The following is a 19,162-nucleotide window of genomic DNA, read 5'->3' on the forward strand; positions in this document are numbered from 1 at the left end:
AGGTATGTCGAAAAACAGCAATTTAGAAAGAGTAATTTCATGTAGGATGCAGATATACGAATACTAAACCTTGACAGTATATTGGGTGTATTGCATCCTGTGTCACAACGGATTCACATTGTTTTTGGGGGTTTTGCAGGTTTGTTTTTGCTGAGCCAATTCAAGTCAGTAGTAATTTTAATTTTTCAATCAATCAATTTAGTTAGGTTTTTAAAGCCTAGACCAGGACAGCGCTCGCAAAAGTAAAGATGCACTAAGTCATAACATGGCATACAGAAATGTACGCCTTTGTAGCTGAAGTGTGATGAGGATTAAATCTTCGAGTTATTTCTTGTCAATACCTTCGGGTTTAGAGGACCTCACAGTATGGGTTATGTATCGTTCGGTTTCGAAGTTAGTTATGTTAAACATTATCGACCTCGTATTCCCTAAGGAGAATTCTTACCAAGAACGGCAGACTACCAACTTAACACACACCGTAAACAATGGGCTAAATCCACAACCGGGTCTGAAAACACTCAATCATACAAATATAAAGGTGAAGAAAATTTGTACCCAATTAATTTTGAATAGCGCTGTTCTGATGGTTGTGACTTCTTTAAGTTGGCAGAAAATCAGACCTGAATCTAAGTTTGGTGGCAGTGTCATGAACTGGCGTTTCTATGTTCTACATATTATCACTGGTGCATACCTAATACATTTTATATTACATTCGGAAAATACAGACGAAAACAGTGGTGATGAACCTGATGGAACGCCTACAGTAAGGGCACAGGGACATCAGAGAACGAAAGAGAGAGGTGAAAATTAAAAATACATTCACAACATATCTTTCAACTGACTGAGTCTTTATTACAATCGTAATCTGGACGTAGACTGGAATGACTGCGGTGCTAAATGACTATTCTCCATAAAACAGCTTGTTGCCAATCTAAAACATACCATAAACATTGGGCTTTATCCCAGACCTTGTCTGAAAAGACTCAACCGTACAAATATAAAAGTGAATGAAATTTGTGCGCATTAAATTTTGAATAGCGCTGTTCTTACGGTTAAGAGTTCTTTAAGTTGGCAGAAAATCAGACCGGAATCTAACAGTGTCAAGAACCGGCGTTTCAATGTTCCAAATATTATCACTTGTGCATGCCTAACACATTTTATGTTACATTCCAGAAAATAAAGACGGAACCGGCGGTGATGAAATTGATGCAACGCCTCGGCAACGGGAACAAGGGCGAAAGAGAACGAAATGGAGAGGTAAAAATTAAAAGTGCACTCTTAATATACCCTTCAACCTAAGTGAGCCTTTATCACAATCGTAATATGAATGTAGACTGGAATGACCAGGGTCCCAAATGAGTGTACTTCACAAAAACAGCTCATTACCAACTTAAAACACACCATAAACATTGGGCTCTATCCCAGACCCGGTCTGAAAAGACTCAACCATACAAATAGAAAGGTGAAGAAAATTTGTACGCAATTTATTTTGAATAGCCTTGTTCTGACGGTTGTGACTTCTTTAAGTTGGCAGAAAATCAGACCTGAATCTAAATTTTAGCGGCAGTGTCATGAACTGGCATTTCAATGTCCAAATGTAATCAATTTTCGAAAATACAGACTAGACTGAAAGATTCAGTCGTGTGCGGGCGCTCCGGCGCACTGCGTCCTACGACCCTTTACATGCTTTAGTAAAGGGTCGTAGGTCGCATTGCACCGGAACGCCCGCACGCGACTGAATCTTTCAGTCTAAAACGGAACCAGCAATGATGAAACGCGTCCGCAAAGGGTACAAGGACAGATGAGAATGAAAGAGATAGGTAAATATTAAAAATCGATTCTGAATATGCCCTTCAATTGATTGAGCTTTTACTGCAATCGTAATCTAAATGTAGACTTGAATGACTGGGGTACACATTTACATATCATTGCATTCGCCTTCAGAACGTTAACACATACACATATCAGGCATAGGTATAAGCATATGCATATATCACACGTAGGCAAGGAAGGAAGGTAGGTAGGTCGGTCGGCCGGTCGGTCCATCGGACATGCATATGTCAAAAAATGTATATTTGTGTTCATATATGTCTATATAAATCTATCTCCAGTTAAATATACGCTTTTGACACGATCAGTAAAACTATCGTGACTGTATTTAAACGGTTTTATTTTCAGGAGTTTGTATGTGCCTTGCTGTAGTTGTAGGGATACTTTCTATTGCAATTGGCATATACATCAAAGAAGGACATTCAAGAGCCTCAGAGGACAAAATCCCTTCCAATCAAGTGGCTTCTGGTGAAAAACGGTTACAACTTTCAGGAGATGACCAGCTACCGTCAGGAAACAATAAGCTACCTAAGGTACAAGACGGTAATGAACGAAATAGGAGGTAAGGAATTATATAAGTTGATAACGCAACACTTGTTGTCACAATTTGGTCGCTTTGCAAATCCTATCATGATATTTAATATTTAATGACGTGTTAATTAGACTCAGTCACACTTCCCCTTTATAAAATAATTACATCATTTGTTGGAATATCAATTGTGTATGAATTAACCAATAGAGCACCACCAGTTGTAAGGTTTTTTGGATCAACCTCTATCGACTGCTGCTGATTATTGTTATTTCACAATCATTTTATCTAAAATTGATTATTACTAAAAGCATCATGTTAGTTTTAGGAGTGTGTTGTTCCTGAACGACGAATGGGGGACATCAAAAGGTGGCATATCGTCTGTGAATCGACAACTAGCTTTACAAGCAAGGGATGCTGGGTATGCTGTTTACGTCACAGTTTTGGGCCCGCCGAGTGATGAAGACAAAAAAGACGCAGAGGATAACGGGATTAAGTTGATAAGAGCAGAAACGATACCCGATATAGATCAAAACATAAACTTGAATATGTTAAATAATGCGCACCAGAGGTACTTTCCCTCGCTCGAAAAAAATATGACAAATTTAGATGTTATTGTAGGACACGTACCTATTACATCAGAGGGGGCACTTAATATAAAGCAAAAGCGATTTCCAAAGGCTAAGGTATATCTGTTTACTCATGTCATTCCACAGGACACCGACTTTCATAGGGGACGCTCGTACAAATTGGGCGATATCGAAACAAAGGTAGATACCATAATACAACAGGCTGAACAAGCTGATCTTATATTTTCCGTTGGTCCGAAGGTATACAAAAAGTTTAAGAATGAGTTTCGTGGATCAGAAGTAAACGATAACAAACATAAAGAATTCATTCCGATTCCGGATAGCAGTTTCTTTGATTTGAACTTACAACCGTTTGCAAAAGATGACGCTTATGAAATTTTGACGGTAGGTCGCGTGTCAAATGTTGAGAATCTTAAGGGATACGATATTGTCGCAGCTGCACTGGGCAAGGTAGCGACAATAAGCAGCTCTGTAATGGATGGATTGCTGTGGAGAATCCGTGGAATATCTGAAGAGAACAAGGATGAGAGCTTAGCGTTTATTAAAAAACACTTGAAATCTGTAAATGGCAATTTGTTAGATATATATCCTTTGCAATACGGTACTCAAAAACTGGTCACACAAGATATTCAGAAAAGTCGTCTGTTCCTAATGCCCTCCCGGACTGAACCATTCGGAATGGTCGGTTTAGAAGCCATGGCAGCAGGTATTCCCGTTCTAGTCACCGCTAATTCAGGTCTTGCCGACTTTCTCAAAGAACATTTCCCAAAACACATGCATGATTCCATGATTGTTTCAAAGTTAGGGAAAACTGACATCGACACTGACGCTGATATCGACATTTGGGTCAATCGAATCACTGATGTTTTACTTAACAAATACAGTGACACATTTGATCTTGCCAGGCAGGTCAAAGATAAACTGACAGAAATGAAATCTCACCCAAATAGTCAAATTTTTGAAGATGAGTTAAAGAAACTGAAATAATACGCACAATCACTCTGTCCCAAACATGCTTGTTGAAGATACTGCAAAAGTATAGACCACAATTTATTTCTAAAACACACTGATTACTATCCAAAAACAGATAAGCTGGTTTTGAAATGTCAATTAGAAACCTTTGAAAGTCGGTGTTTATGCGGTCTCTGACATTTCCAAGCTCCAGTACAATCATATACTCCTGTACAATCACATTCTCTTTTGAATCTATCAACCAAACAACCATGATAACATTTTGTCATCTTGAAGAAATTATTATTCATGGTCTTTTCCGACAATGTATTTTTATTTTTGTGTTCATATTTTACCCCGAGTCGACAGAATGATATTTAACAGTTGTTGAGATTGTATTTCAGAGAAACAACGTTACATCAGGTGTTACACAAGATCGATGTAGAGTAAGCATTCGACTCTTTTATTTGTAAACGAGGTGTTTTATTTATGAGATTATTCCCAATTTCCAATGTACGATGATGACAAACCTTTAAATTGCAAGAGGTACATCTATCAACAATATTCATGGCATAATTATTGAAATAAAATGTCAACAATTTAGAAAAAAACAACTTCTGAAACATTTAAAGAAAATGGTAACTTGTTATCTGCTTATGTGTGGGAAAGGCTAGAACTAAATGTATATAACGGAAAATCTTGACATTGATTTTCTTCGGAATCCTACTAAGCAATGGAAATTTCGAAGAACTATGATAGATCATCAGCTTGTCAGTTTTTGTGGACATATTATTCCAATTGAGTATCACATTATGTTACATTGTTGACTTATTTTAGATTAATGTACATAACATTACTGTCATGTTAATGGGGACAGCAAAGAAACAAATAGGGATTTTAAAAAATGTCCATTTTGCTCAAGAACATTTGTATGCGATTTATGAGTTGATATTATGAATTAACTCTCCTTAGTTGTTTTCTTCATCAAACGTTTTATAATTTGACAGTTTATCCTACGGGAATTTTAGTATAATTAGGTATTGCTGACAGTATTGCGCATGATCTTTGTAAGATTTCATATCTGAGAAGAGTTCATTTATATGAATTAAGCACTCTCAGTCGTCACAACATAGTTACATTTGTGAGTCAACATGAAAAAAAAAGTCAGTATGTTGTTCAGTATCACAAAAGGTGTGGAATTCACTCCCAAGGAACATTTAAAACTTTACAGTGTTGAATATTCGTAAGTCGGGGTTTATTTTGACAGAATTTGTTAGTATATGCATACTCATTTTTGACCAACTTCAAGTTTTTTATTAGAGTATAAGATTTTTCTAAGTTTGTTATTTCACAGAGTCGACCTGAATACCTGTGCCTTGATGAAAGTTACGAATACAAAGTTACTCAACCACTCTATAAAAGTGTAAATAAATATCTAACAAGTCTGCCCATGAAACAGTACTATTGTATTTTCGAATCAAGTGATTCATCCTCTGATCTTTAATACTTCAGTACAAATGTTCAGTACTTGATTACTTTTATTTGTTATTGCTAAGTAAACGTTTCAGATAGCAAAGCCACTTTACAAGGTTTTATAATACATTTTTTGTGTTCTTATGTAAGGGGGGAGAATTTTTAGGCCTGAATCAAGCAGTGTATTTTACGTAAATGTGGTCTCTTGCATTTTTATTGCACTAAGTGAGATTTCTCATTTCTTCAGTTTATATTGAAATTTTGAAAGCAATTTTTTCATCATTCCGTTTTTTAATTACCAGATTGTAACCTTCGATGTTTTTCACTACGTTTGTTTTGATGTCAACAGCAATTTCTTGTTCATCTGCACCTAAAACCATGAGATACAGAGTGTTTCGCCTGTCATCGCAGTATATACATGTGTCATATGCATTTTTATTACCGCTAAATGAATTTTGGTCTGGACTAGAGTTCAAATGTAAACAAGAACATAGTTAAGTCTTTAGACTCTGTTTGACAAGCTCAGTCGCTGATAGTTCATGTTTTTAGGAGTATAACAGGAACGTGAAATTTGTAAACATAGTAAAAAATCACCAACAGTTACAGCTACTGGCCTTGGGTTTCACAGTTTACATAATACGTAAAAGACTTTTTAATACATTAGATAAGGTTAATAATATCGCTTAAGTTGACAGTGACCTGATACCTGCAGATTTGGACGATTTTCAACGAACAAATCATGACACGACATTAGGAAAACGTATAGCTTCTGGTGATCACAGGACAAATATTTGAAATACAGTCATTAATAATTCCTTTCTACTGTTTTGTCATATTATATTAAGTTCAAATGCCTACTTACTCATGCGTTATGTCTATCTATCTATCTATCTATCTATCTATCTAGAAGGGAATGGTGAAATAAGGGGAAGTAGTTATGAGTTTTGATGTGTGTTATTACGTGTCTCCTCAACTCGTTTAAGTTTGTTTTTCATCAGTCCAAATGTCTCTTTATAAGATTTAATAAAACAAACCGTAAGGAAAACCGAGTTATAGTTTATTGAGGACATATCTATGATTTTGTAGCTTTCTTTTCGGCCTTTCATGGGAAATTTGAATTTCTTTCCAAAATTTATTTTGCTACTTTACATTTGCTGGTAAGCTGTTTACACACACGGAAAATAACTGGGCATGCAGCAAGCCTTCTGAGATAAGGTTTGCGGGTCACTTGACGTATATAGTCATGCTCTCACGCTTTTCGACAAATGTTAAAAATAAACACGTAAAATGACAATGAATGGAACAAAGCTGTAGTTGAGAAAAAGTGTCATCGTCTTAGATGAGCGTTATATTTTCGCCAATCGGCTTCTGTGGCCCGTCTTCCCCTTACAAAGGAATAAATAAGGAACGGTGCGTTTGGTTTTGCAAACCATACACCAGCTCCCCGATGAAGATCCAAAATATAAACTATGGACAGCAATTAGCTAGGTCCACTGCCCTTATTTTAATGCAGGCTACGCCGTGCCTATGGATTAGCATAGCAAGCGTGCAACAAAAGAAGGGCTGGAAAGCATGCTATGACAAGTTTCAACAAAATAATCTACTGTAGATTCCATGTTCAATGCTGACGAAAAGCTGGAAATTTCTACTTTTTCTAAATAAGATAATACTGATGTTGCAAACACTTTTGAGGAACACTCAGCGCTAACCCCGAAATCACAGGTAGTACGTAGCATGGGTCGTGTCAAACAATTGAGAAGCCTCGTTATTCGGTTTTTCTGGCCTTTCTCAAATGCATGACATACCTTTTCAGGTCTTGTGGCAAATATACTAATACTGTTTGGGAACAATTGTGGAAATCTCCGCAATTCGGTGCACTTTGTAAGTAATGAACAGCGAGGGTTGTACACAGCATCGATTTCACTGAGGTCACGATACTCCTGTTTTGAAGGCTGTCATGCATAAGTGGACAACATAATTTACAGTTCTGGGAATTTCTGAGGTCAGTTGTTGGTACTGCAGCTTGACCCTATGTGGATCAAATATGGTGGCTGGCTGTTGATGGTTTGCTTACATGTTCTACATCAAGTCTTGCAATTTGAGAGTAAGACTCACTCACAACTTATGGAAATCATTCATATTTTCTAATTTAAACGTTAATTCGTGATGTTCGGATATCTTAATGTAAGTTCTCTTCCCTTTGAGACCCGGAATAATTGAAGGCGTTTAATTCCGGTTGTTGTAGACCTTGTATCGGAGTAAATAGAGGTTGTATTTAAAATGGGTCACAAGACGTGTTTACGATGAGGGCACCTGTAACCTCTGTCGAAAAAACCCCGACAAACTAGTACTCTGATAGTCAACCTGCCACGTCTTAGCTCACTCAGTCATAATCACGTGACATAGCAATGGCGTGACTGACATTTCTGGCAAACTCTCATGTGTCTTTTAATTTGTGAAATGGCGCTTTTGTACAAAAAATTAAATTCTGACAGTGGTTTCACCAAATATTGATTTCTGAAGCTGAGCTGAAGATGGCATAAAAAGATACATCCCTTTACAACGTTGTACAACACGTTAAATAGAAAATTAGGCACAGACAAGGAGAAGAAATAAAAGAATATACTTATAGATAGGCAGCTTTACCCTAGAGAAGTCGGAAACTACCTACGTGACAGCAATTTTCTTGTGCGTGGAGGGCAAAGGAATTATTTCACAAACGGATCTCAGTTTCATAAAAACGATATTAACAGATAGCGAGACTCCCAGTCTGGTCGAAGATGTTGTAAAGTGCGAAAAGGAACTAGCGATATAGTACAAGGACAAGGCAAGGACAAGTAAGACATTTACCGAGAAACAACAATATCGGCAAATGACATCCGTTTTGTGTCATGAAGCACCGTGTGGCAGTGGTTAGGGTACCAGACTCACTATAAGACGATGGTGAGTTCGAGACCCGGTAGGTCCAAAGTAACGAACTCACTGTCAAAGAATGATGGGTTCGAGACTCCAGTACTGTGTTGTGCCCCTGAGCAAGGCACTTTACACCTCATTGCTTCATTGGGTAGTGGGTTATGTGTACCTCCTCCTGTAATTGGGTTCGCATGTTGAATGAGTAATATTAATTAAACAATAAAAAAAGTAAAACAAATAAAAATAAAATAAAATGAAAATACGCTTTGTCTAATTTTAAGCATTCACTATTGCATTTACGAAGAGCACAAAGGTAGGGCTTGAGAATTCGATGATCCATTTTCAGACTTCCCTGAGCACTAAGCCTTCACAAAAAGAAGAAATAGCCCCAGTTGTGTCTAAAATTCGATAGTCTCATATTGCATTACTCTCCTAAAATGACGACACGAAATATATTGTTGAATGGCTGTATAGCCCAATTAAAATTCAGCTCTATCTATTCTTATACTGATATCTACTATTGACTACTATGACTATGACTAGAAGTTAATACAATGGGTTTTGCGTCCATCATCAGTCAGTCAGTCATAACAAGGCATACAGACAAAGTACGCCTTTGTAGCTAAAGAGTTTCTTGTCAATGCCTTCATAAGAAGGCATTGTAGTGTTGGTTATGTGTTGTTTGGCTTCGAGGTTAGTCATGTTAATCATTATCACACTCGTATTCCCAAGTGAGTATTGCTAACGAAAACGGCTGATCACAAACCCAAACACAAGACGTCATTACAAACGCGCTTAATCCGCGACCTGGTCTGAAAGGCTCGATCATACAAATATAATAGTGAAGGAAATTTGTATCATTAAATTTTGAATTGCCTTCTTCTGACAGTTAAGATGTTTTAGGTTTAGAGAAAATCAGACCTGAATCTAAATTCTAGCGGCAGTATGCTTAACTGGCGTTTTACCATTCCAAATGTAATCACTACATTCCATAACATCAGGCGAAACCAGCACCATAAGATCAGGCGAAACCACCAGCAGATGGAAGGCCTCTGCAAGGGAACAGGGACAAAAGATAACGAAAGCGAGAGGTAAAATCAAAAATACATTGTCAATATACCCTTCAATTAATTGAGCCTTTATTACAAACGTAATCTGAACGTAGACTTGAATGACTGGGGTCCCAAATCAGTATTCTTTATAAAAACAGTTCATTGAAACCTAAAACACACTGTAAGCAATGTGCTGTATCCCAGAGCATGCCTGAAGATACTCAATAAAACAAATATAAATGTGAAGGAATTTTGTACCCACTAGATTTGAACATGGTCGTTCTGATGGCTTAGACTTAAGTTGGTAGAGAGTGCCACCTAAATCTAAATTTTAACGATAGTGTCATGAACTGGCGTTTCGATGATTCCAAATGATATCACTAGTGAAAGTTTAATTAATTTTTCATTATATTGTAGGACGTACAGACAAAACCAGCGGCGATGAGCCTGATGGAACAACTCCGCAACGGCAACAAGGACAAAAGAGAACAGAATGGAGAGGTAAAAATTAGAATACATTCTCCATATACCCTTTAATTAACTCAGCCTTTACTGCAATCGTAATCTGAATATAGACTGGGATGACTAGGATCTCAAATCAGTATTCTTCACAAAAACAGCTCACGCCGTAAACAATGCGCTGTATCGATGATCCGGTCTTAGGACTGAAACATACAAAAATAAACATGAAGGGAATTTGTTGGCATTAAATTATGAATTGCGATATTCTTAGTCATGAGATGTGAGAGAAAATCAAACCTGAATATAACTTTTAGCGGCAGTGTCATGAAATTGGCGTTTCATTGTTCCGAATTTTATCACTGGAGAATTTGTCATTAATTGTAAGTTATATTCCACAGAGACAAAGCCAGCTGCTATTAGCCTGACGCAATGCCTCTGCAAAAGGAACAAGGACAAAAGAAAACGAAATGGGGAGGTAAAAAATTAAAATACATCTTAAAGACGTCCTTCATTAATTCTGTTTTTATTCAAAATGTAAATTGTAAAATGTAGACTGGACTGGAGTGTATATATCTACATATGATTGCATTCGCCTTAAATAAGTTCACCAATAAATATTCATGTAAAAAGGTGGGTAGGTAAGTAGTTGGTAGGTAGGAGGGTAGTTATGTAGGTAGGTAGGTAGGTAGGCCTGAAAGCATCCATCCATGTATGTATGTATGTATGTATGTATGTATGTATGTATGTATGTATGTATGTATGTATGTATGTATGTAAGTATGTAAGATGTATGTATGTATGTATGTATGTATGTATGTATGTATGTATGTATGTATGTATGTATGTATGTATGTATGTATGTATGTATCACATAGATGGATAGCCAGGTACCAGGTTGCTAGCTAGCTAGGTAGCTATCTAGCAAGCTAGCTAGCTGGCTGGCTGGATAGATAGATAGATATAAAGATAGATAGATAGATAGATAGATAGATAGATAGATAGATAGATAGATAGATAGATAGATAGATATTGATAGATAGATAGATAGATAGATAGATAGATAGATAGATAGATAGATAGATAGATAGATAGATAGATAGATAGATAGATAGATAGATAGATAGATAGATAGATAGATAGATAGATAGATAGATAGATAGATAGATAGATAGATAGATAGATAGATAGACAGACAGACAGACAGACAGACAGACAGACAGACAGACATATACAGTGGTGCATTCATGATGTACTGATAGAATACTGGATAGATTGATCCATTGCTAGATCAGTCCCTACATCCATCCACTCATTCATTCAATCATTCATTTATTAATCCATCAATCCATCGATCCATCAATTTATCCATCATCGCATACATACATACATACATACATACTGTAATATAACCGAGGTTACGTTGGTATTGTCGGTTATGTGGTAACGTGTCGGGGCCGGCATGATGAATGGATGTAAAGACGGCTGGAAACAGCGAGTACTATATAATCTAAGATGCTACTTTATTACACTAAGCTCTAAGCTACGTACATAGAGTGATGCTAAGCTGGAAACTGGCTTGAGTACACGAGGGCCAAGAGAGATATACATGCCCTCATAAATAGTAATGGAAACTCATGAATAATAATCACATGACACTACGTCACACATACATACATACATACATACATACATACATACATACATACATACATACATACATACATACATACATACATACATACATACATGGATGCTTTCAGGCCTACCTATTGTGATTTTGTAGTATACTTCAAAAAATGACTGTTACAGCTATAACATCCCAATATTTTTCTGTTCAAAGATTATTTTATATTTCTAACATGTTTCAGTACTAAGTAAAACAGATTTAATACAAAACATTGCTGTTTTTATTGTGTGTAGGTAAAACCTCAGTATAATTTGACGTTAGCTTTGACAGTATCTTTGGATATACACTTTTGGGTATGGGGAAAGTTTACGTCATATTTCATGAAAATTATACAAGATATTGCATATTACAATATGTCATTTAAAAACCTACTTAATTACCTTACTAATGATACCAATCAATCCAGGTTATATATAATAACAAGCTCAGCAGACGACTTATAGGAAGACAGATTTAACAAAAACGTATGCGAGTCAGTAATACTGAGATTTTGCTGTACCCTTAAAAATACAACTGTTACAGCTATAGAATCCTAATATTTTTTCTGTTAAAAGTCAGCTTCATATTTTTAACATGTCCCCGTACCAAATAAAACAGATTTAATACAAAACATTGCCTTTTTTTAAGTCTACGTACAAAATTGGTAGAATTTGATTTCAGCTATGACTGCAATTTTAGATGTAAACTTTGGGGTATGGGGTAACTTTTGGTCATATTTCATAAAAACTATACAATATATTGCATGTTACAATATGTCATTTTAAAGACTAGTAAATTATCTTTCTAAAGGTACCTAGCAAGTTACATTATATTCAATAAAAAGCCGGCAGATGACTTATAAGAAGAGAGATTCAACATTTGAATTTGATTTTAGCTATAACTGCAATTTTCAATGTAAACTTTGGGATATGGGGTAAGTTTTGGTCATATTTCATGAAAACTATACAAGATAGTGCATGTTACAATATGTCGTCTTAAAGACTAATACATTACCTTTCTAATGATCCCTAACAAGTCAGATTATATTCAAAAACATGCTCAGCAGATGCCTTATAGGAAGACATGTTTAACAAAAATGCATGCAAATCTGCAACATTATGATATTGCGTAACCCTTCATAATATGACTGTTACAGCTGTACAGTCCCAATATTTTTTCTGTTAAAAGTCTATTTCATATTCCTGACATATCCCTGTACCAAATAAACCAGATTTCATACAAAGCATTGCATTTTTATTAAGCCTAGCTAAAAAATTGGCAGAATTTGCGATTTACTGTAATTTGCAATGTTAAACTTTGGGTTATAGGTTAAGTTTTGGTCATGTTTCGCAAAAACCTTAGAAGATATTGCATAGTACAATATGCCATCTTAAAGAGAAACGAATTGGCTTTCTAATGATACCAAACAAGTGAGGTTATGTTAAAAAATAGGCTCAGCAGATGACTTACAAGAAGACAGTTTTGACGAAAATGCTATTGGGTTGCAAAATCGTGATTTTGCGGTACCCTTTAAAACATGACCATAACAGCTATTGCATCCCTATATTTTTTCTGTTAAAATTCCATTACGTATTCTAGGGATCCCAAGGCTTCTGAAAATACAGGTTTGTTATCCTGGGGGGGGGGGGTGCACGTAGACCCCTCTAGCCCACGGCCTACCAGGATATTGAATGTCAACGTGTTAAATAGACTCGGTCATACTTCCCCTTTGCAAAATATTACATTTTCTGAATATCAATTGTGTATGAATAACCAATAGAGCACCACCAGTTTTAAAGTGTTGGATCAATTTCTATCAACTGCTGCTAATTATTGTTATTTCACAATCGCTTTAATAAAAATTGATTATGACTAAGAGCATCACGTTTGTTTTAGGAGTGTGTTGTTCCTAAACGACGAATGGGGGACATCAAAAGGTGGCATATCGTCTGTGAATCGACAACTAGCTTTACAAGCAAGGCATGCTGGGTATGCTGTTTACGTCACAGTCTTGGGCCCTCCGAGTGATTAAGACAAAAAAGACGCAGAGGATAATGGAATTAACATGATAACAGCAGACCCGATACCCGATGTAGATCAAAACATAAACTTGAATATGTTAAATAATGCGCACCAGAGGTACTTTCCCTCGCTAGAAAAAATATGGCAAATTTAGATGTTATTATAGGAGACGTACCTATTACATCTGAGGGGGCACTTAATATCAAGCAAGAGCGATTTCCAAAGGCTAAGGTATATCTGTTTACTCACATCATTCCACAGGACACAGACTTTCATATGGGACGCTCATACAAATTGGGTGATAGCGAAACAAAGGTAGATACTATAATACGACAGGCTGAACAAGCTGATCTTATATTTTCCATTGGTCCTAAGGTTTATAAAACATTTAGGAATGAATTTAGAGGATCAAAAGTAATTGACGACAAACATAAAGAATTCATTCCGATTCAAGATAGCAGTTTCTTTGATTTGGACTTAAAACCCTTTAAAAAACACGATGCTTATGAAATTTTGACGGTAGGTCGAGTTTCAAATGTTGAGAATCTTAAGGGATACGATATTGTCGCAGCTGCACTAGGCAAGGTGGCGACAAAAAGCAGCTTTATAATGGATGGATTGCTTTGGAGAATCTGTGGAATACAAGATGAGAGCTTAACGTTTATTAAAAAACACTTGAATCTGTAAATGGCAATTTGTTAGATATATATCCTTTGCAATACGGTACTCAAAAACTGGTCGCACAAGATATTCAGAAAAGTCGTCTGTTCCTAATGCCCTCCCGGACTGAACCATTCGGAATGGTCGGTTTAGAAGCCATGGCAGCAGGTATTCCCGTTCTAGTCACCGCTAATTCAGGTCTTGCCGACTTTCTCAAAGAACATTTCCCAAAACACATGCATGATCCCATGATAGTTTCAAAGTTAGGGAAAACCGACACCGACACTGATGCTGACATCGATATTTGGGTCAATCGAATCACTGTTGAATTACTTAATAAATATGATGACACATTTGATCTAGCTACGCAGGTCAAAGATAAACTGACGCAACTGAAATCTCACCCCAATAGTCAAATTTTTAAGGTAGCTTTCCACCTTTGTGTCGACATCTTTTCAAACGTGAAGTTTGCCATCAAGTTGTGTATTTCTACCCAAGTATTATATATCACCTGAAAGCTATTTCTATGAATTTTTTTGTTTGATCAAGAAAATTAATGGGCGATGAATTTTCATGAAGATTTTAGTGAAAGTGTAAAGAAATTGGGTAAACTGACGTAAAAAAGTCAGAATGGAAGGGGGCTATTGTCTAGGTGTCAACGAGTAATTGCACTTCAGAATGCTGGCTACAAAACCGTGTCTCAGATTTTTGAAAGTGCTGAATCAAAGTTTATCAACCGATTATTCTCACAATGCCGTCTAATTAAGCAGCGATAACTCGACTCTAAAGACCTACATTAAAAAACTGAGGCACGGTTTTAGAGACATGACAAACATCTGTGAAAATCTGGTGGACTTCAGTTCATGCGTTCACGAGTTAAACTCTTTGAGTGTGCTGCATAGTGACAAAATGCCGAACTGAGAAAAGGGCGATTTAGTAAAATTTGGTTGGGTTTTCCTTTACGACTGGCCATAAACAATTTACTTGACAGATAAAACACCAAACCAAGATAGTGCTATCAATGTTTTAACCCAAACAGTATTTTAACTCACTGAAATTAGTGTCAGGGGTTAAAATAAGGCTAAAAAGAACGATTTTAGGGAGCGATGTCGCCTCTCAGAGCACAATGTACACAGTGACCGATGACTAAATAAACTTGAGGAGTGCCCAGGAAAGGATTATGCATAATTATGACGGATTAGCTGTAAGATGTAGACATAGTATTAACTGTTCGACCATGGAGGTAGTAGAGAGTGCTAATGGAGTAGTTTGTAAGGCAAACAGCGGCAAAACACATGGTCCCTTTGATCTCCGCCTAGTTGTGACTCCTTCTCTACTACCTCCATGGTTCGACCTAACTGTCGGGACTGCTACGGCATCTCGATGCCCTCTACAAAAGCGTAAATATAATGTAATTTTGTGTCAGCATTCGATCTCGGAAAGGGTTCATAGCCGCGGAAGGTTCTGATTGAGCGATCCCGATTAATGAGTGACATAGCGAATTGAATATCGGTTGACACCACAACTAAAAGAACCTGCATTTATATGTAGATATAGATTGGCAGTGTTTGTGATCATGAGGGTAAAAAAGACCTCCATGCTGTGATTCAGTCAGCTGCTATTTTTTTCGAACTTCACGCGCCTTAAAAAACAGATTAACTCTCACTGCTCAACTCCGAGCGTTTCTCAGACAATAGTTTGCCTTCGCTCTTTACGACATTTCTGAGGTGAAGACCGTTTCTGGAGTCATTTTGGCTGACATAGCCAAATGCCAGTCAGCGGCAATAAAGTCAAGGGAGAGAATTTGAGAAAACTTGAACTTTAAGACAAGAACGTCATATTATCTGAGCCGCTGTTCTCGTCGAGGGCTGTCCCAAACTGTGTCATCGGTATCGTTACAAATGCTCTCAACGGACGACAAATAATCGGCCATCGGCGTTAAACTTTGGCTGTAGTATGATCCTTTGTCTGACATTCTCAGGCTATCTTTTACACGGTGTGGTTGTTTTGGACTTTCGATGACCCTTTTTCTTTTTTCTTCCTTTCACGATATGCTGTTTTCTGTCTCTGCCTTAGATGATGAACATGTACGTACGGGTACGTCGCGGCATTCGTGCATTCGCCGTCGCCATGTTATGTGGCCTCTAGTGGAACGTACCATTAAGGTATACGGGACGCCCGGAGCTTCTCCAACCACTGCTCCGGGTGCTTTTTCAAACGCGCAAAAGTGTCTCAAACGGTGCTCAAATAAAACATTTGGTATGTGGCAAAGCAACTACAAATACACGGCTTGCCGACACGACTTGTCTGACTCGGATTACTCTGCCAAATGTAGGATCCTGATCAAAACTTCTGTATGTCCCGATGATCATTGTAACACGGTCCCTCCACGTCACAAAACGCCAATGGGCGGGCGATCTCTGACAAGCAAACTTGACCGTGACTTTTTATTACTTTTAATTGATAATGACTACAGGTCCTACCATTACTCATGCTGAAGATTGTAACACTAGATATATGCTGCTATTTGTGATCCATACTAACGTGAAATTAAATCGTCAAAAATGTCATGTCTGGCCTCGTTCTGTCGCTAATACTCAGAAGTTGCCATCTTTTGGGAGCGGCCACCCCTATGAGAAAAACGTACGATCCACCGTTCTGCGCCTGATCGCTACGCATACACACGATGCTCTTGACACACGCAGTTACGGTAGGTGTCAATGGGATTTTCACAGCGGATGTTGGCCAAGTGCAATAGACAATACAGTGGCGCTGCCACATAGCTTAATCCCTTGCCAATCAAGACTTAGCGGTAGTCTCAAAACGCAAAAACGTGCATCTGTTACTCTTGTAAATTTTTATCGCAAAATTTCAGCCAGAAACAGAAACTTTCAGACCAAGATATTCTTCGCACATGAAGATCAATATTACAGAAATACTTTTAAGGAAAAAAACAAATTTCCGTGTTTTCGGCATAAATTACCCCTGTAAATGTGGAAAGCTACCTTAAAGACGAGTTAAAGAAACTGAAATAATGCCCGCAATCGCTCTGTCCCAGAAATGCTTGTTCAAGATACAGCAAAACTTATTGACTACAATTTATTTCAAAACACACTGATTACTATGCAAAAACAGATAAGCTGGTTTTGAATCTGTCAATTAGAAACCTTTGAAAGTCGGTGTTTATGCGGTCTCTGATAGTCGTAAGTTCGTGTACAATCACATACTATTTTTGAATCTGTCAACCACACAACCATAACATTTTGTCACCTTGAAGAAATGATTATTCATGGTCTTTTCTGATAATGCAATTTTTTGCGTTCACATTTTATCCCTGCTCGACAGTATAATATTTAACAGTGGTTAAGATTGTATTTCAGAGAGGCAATTTCACATAAAACACGATTGGAACTAATTATAGGGATAATTGGATGGTGAAGTAATGCCGATTTAATCTACAAATGTAATCTCATCTGCTTTTCTTTTTACATTACACACTTGTTTTTATGAGTGGTTTGTATTATTGCAACATTCAGCTATCTGGCACCTAACGCTTTTGAGAAATTTGAAAAATATGAAAATCCAATTATCCCAAATTAGTTCCAATCGTGTTCCACGAGATCAATGCAAAGTGCGATGCGTTTTATTTATTCATTCTTCAGAATTACGCATTTACGGTGATGACAAACCTTTAAAGTGCAAGATGTAAGTCTATCGACAATGCTAATGGCATAACTATTGGATTCAAAAAACACCTGAATCATATCAACAAAATGTTGAATCGTTATCTTTTTGTGTGTGGGAAAGGCAAAAACACATGTATAGACCAGGGTGTCTTAACGTTGATTTTCGTAGGAATCCTAGCAAACAATTGACATTTCGGAGAACTATGATAGATCATCAGCTTGCTAGTTTTTTATGAACATATTATTCCAATTGAGTGTTTCCTTATGTTACGTTGTTGTCTAGTTTTTCAAATCAAGTGATTCATCTGTGATCTTTAATACTTCGGTACAAATGTTTAGTACTTGATTACTTTTCTTTGTTATTGCTAAGAAAGTGTTTCAGAGAGCAAAGTCACTTTACATGGTTTCATAATATAGCTTTTGTGTTTTTATTTAAGACGGGAGAATAGTTAGGCCTGAATCAAGGGATGTGTTTTACCTGTATGGGGCCTCAGACATGTCTATTTCAATACGTGAGATTTCTAAATTCCTTCAGTTTATATCGACATCTTGGAAGCAATGTCTCATCAATCCGTTTTTTTAATTATCAATATTGTAACCTTCTATATTTTCTCACTACGTTTGTTTGAATTTCAATAGCAGTTTCTTGTTCGGTCTGCTTCCCAAAGCATGAGATACAGAGTGTTTAGCATGTCATCGCAGTAACTCTGTACATGTGTTACCTGCATCTTATTACCGCTAAATGAAATTTGATCCGGACTAGAGTTCAAATATAAACAAGAACAGAGTTACATCTTTAGAATCTGTTTGACAATCTAAATCGTTGACAGTTCATGCCTTTAGGAGTAGAACAAGAACGTGAAATCTACATACAGAGAAACAAACAAACAAACAAACAAACAAACAGTGAAAAATCACCAACAGTTACAGCTACTGGCCTTGGGTTTCACAGTTTGCATAAAACGTAAATGGCTTTTAATACATTAGCTAGGGTTTATAAGCTGACACTGACCTGATATCTGCAGACTTGGACGATTTTCAATGAACAAATCGTTATACGACATTAGGAAAACGTCTAGCTTCTGGTCTTTATAGGACAAATAATTCAGTTCGAAATACATTCATTAACAATTCCTTTCTACAATTTTGTCATATTATTTTAAGTTCAAATGCCTACTTACTCATGCGTTATGTCTTACAAGAAGATGTTGAAAGAATCGGAAGTAATATGAGTTTTGATATGTGTTATTACCTATCTCCACAATTCGTTGAAGTTTGTTTTTTGTCCATCAGTCCAAGTGTCTTTGTGTAAGATTTAATAAAACAAA

General features: G+C 36.8%; 1 protein-coding gene across 1 annotated transcript; it reads left to right on the forward strand.

Moving 5' to 3' along the window:
* Positions 1–724: 724 nt before the first annotated feature.
* On the forward strand, positions 725–6,422 carry LOC139114144 (uncharacterized). The gene is made up of 4 exons (XM_070675694.1): positions 725–800; positions 1,174–1,257; positions 2,179–2,392; positions 2,688–6,422. Exons 3-4 carry the CDS (start codon positions 2,187–2,189, stop codon positions 3,934–3,936), a joined length of 1,455 nt encoding a protein of 484 aa, XP_070531795.1. The 5' UTR covers positions 725–800; positions 1,174–1,257; positions 2,179–2,186; the 3' UTR covers positions 3,937–6,422.
* Positions 6,423–19,162: the final 12,740 nt, after the last annotated feature.

The sequence above is a fragment of the Ptychodera flava genome, chromosome 2 (assembly GCF_041260155.1).
Source record: "Ptychodera flava strain L36383 chromosome 2, AS_Pfla_20210202, whole genome shotgun sequence".
NCBI lineage: Eukaryota > Metazoa > Hemichordata > Enteropneusta > Ptychoderidae > Ptychodera > Ptychodera flava.

What these genes read in the sequence shown, in the direction of transcription:
- LOC139114144 (XM_070675694.1), top strand. Translation starts at nt 2,187, where the DNA reads ATGTGCCTTGCTGTAGTTGTAGGGATACTTTCTATTGCAATTGGCATA. An exon ending in GGTAATGAACGAAATAGGAG is followed by an intron (nt 2,393 to 2,687) that starts GTAAGGAATTAT and finishes TGTTAGTTTTAG; the next exon opens with GAGTGTGTTGTTCCTGAACG.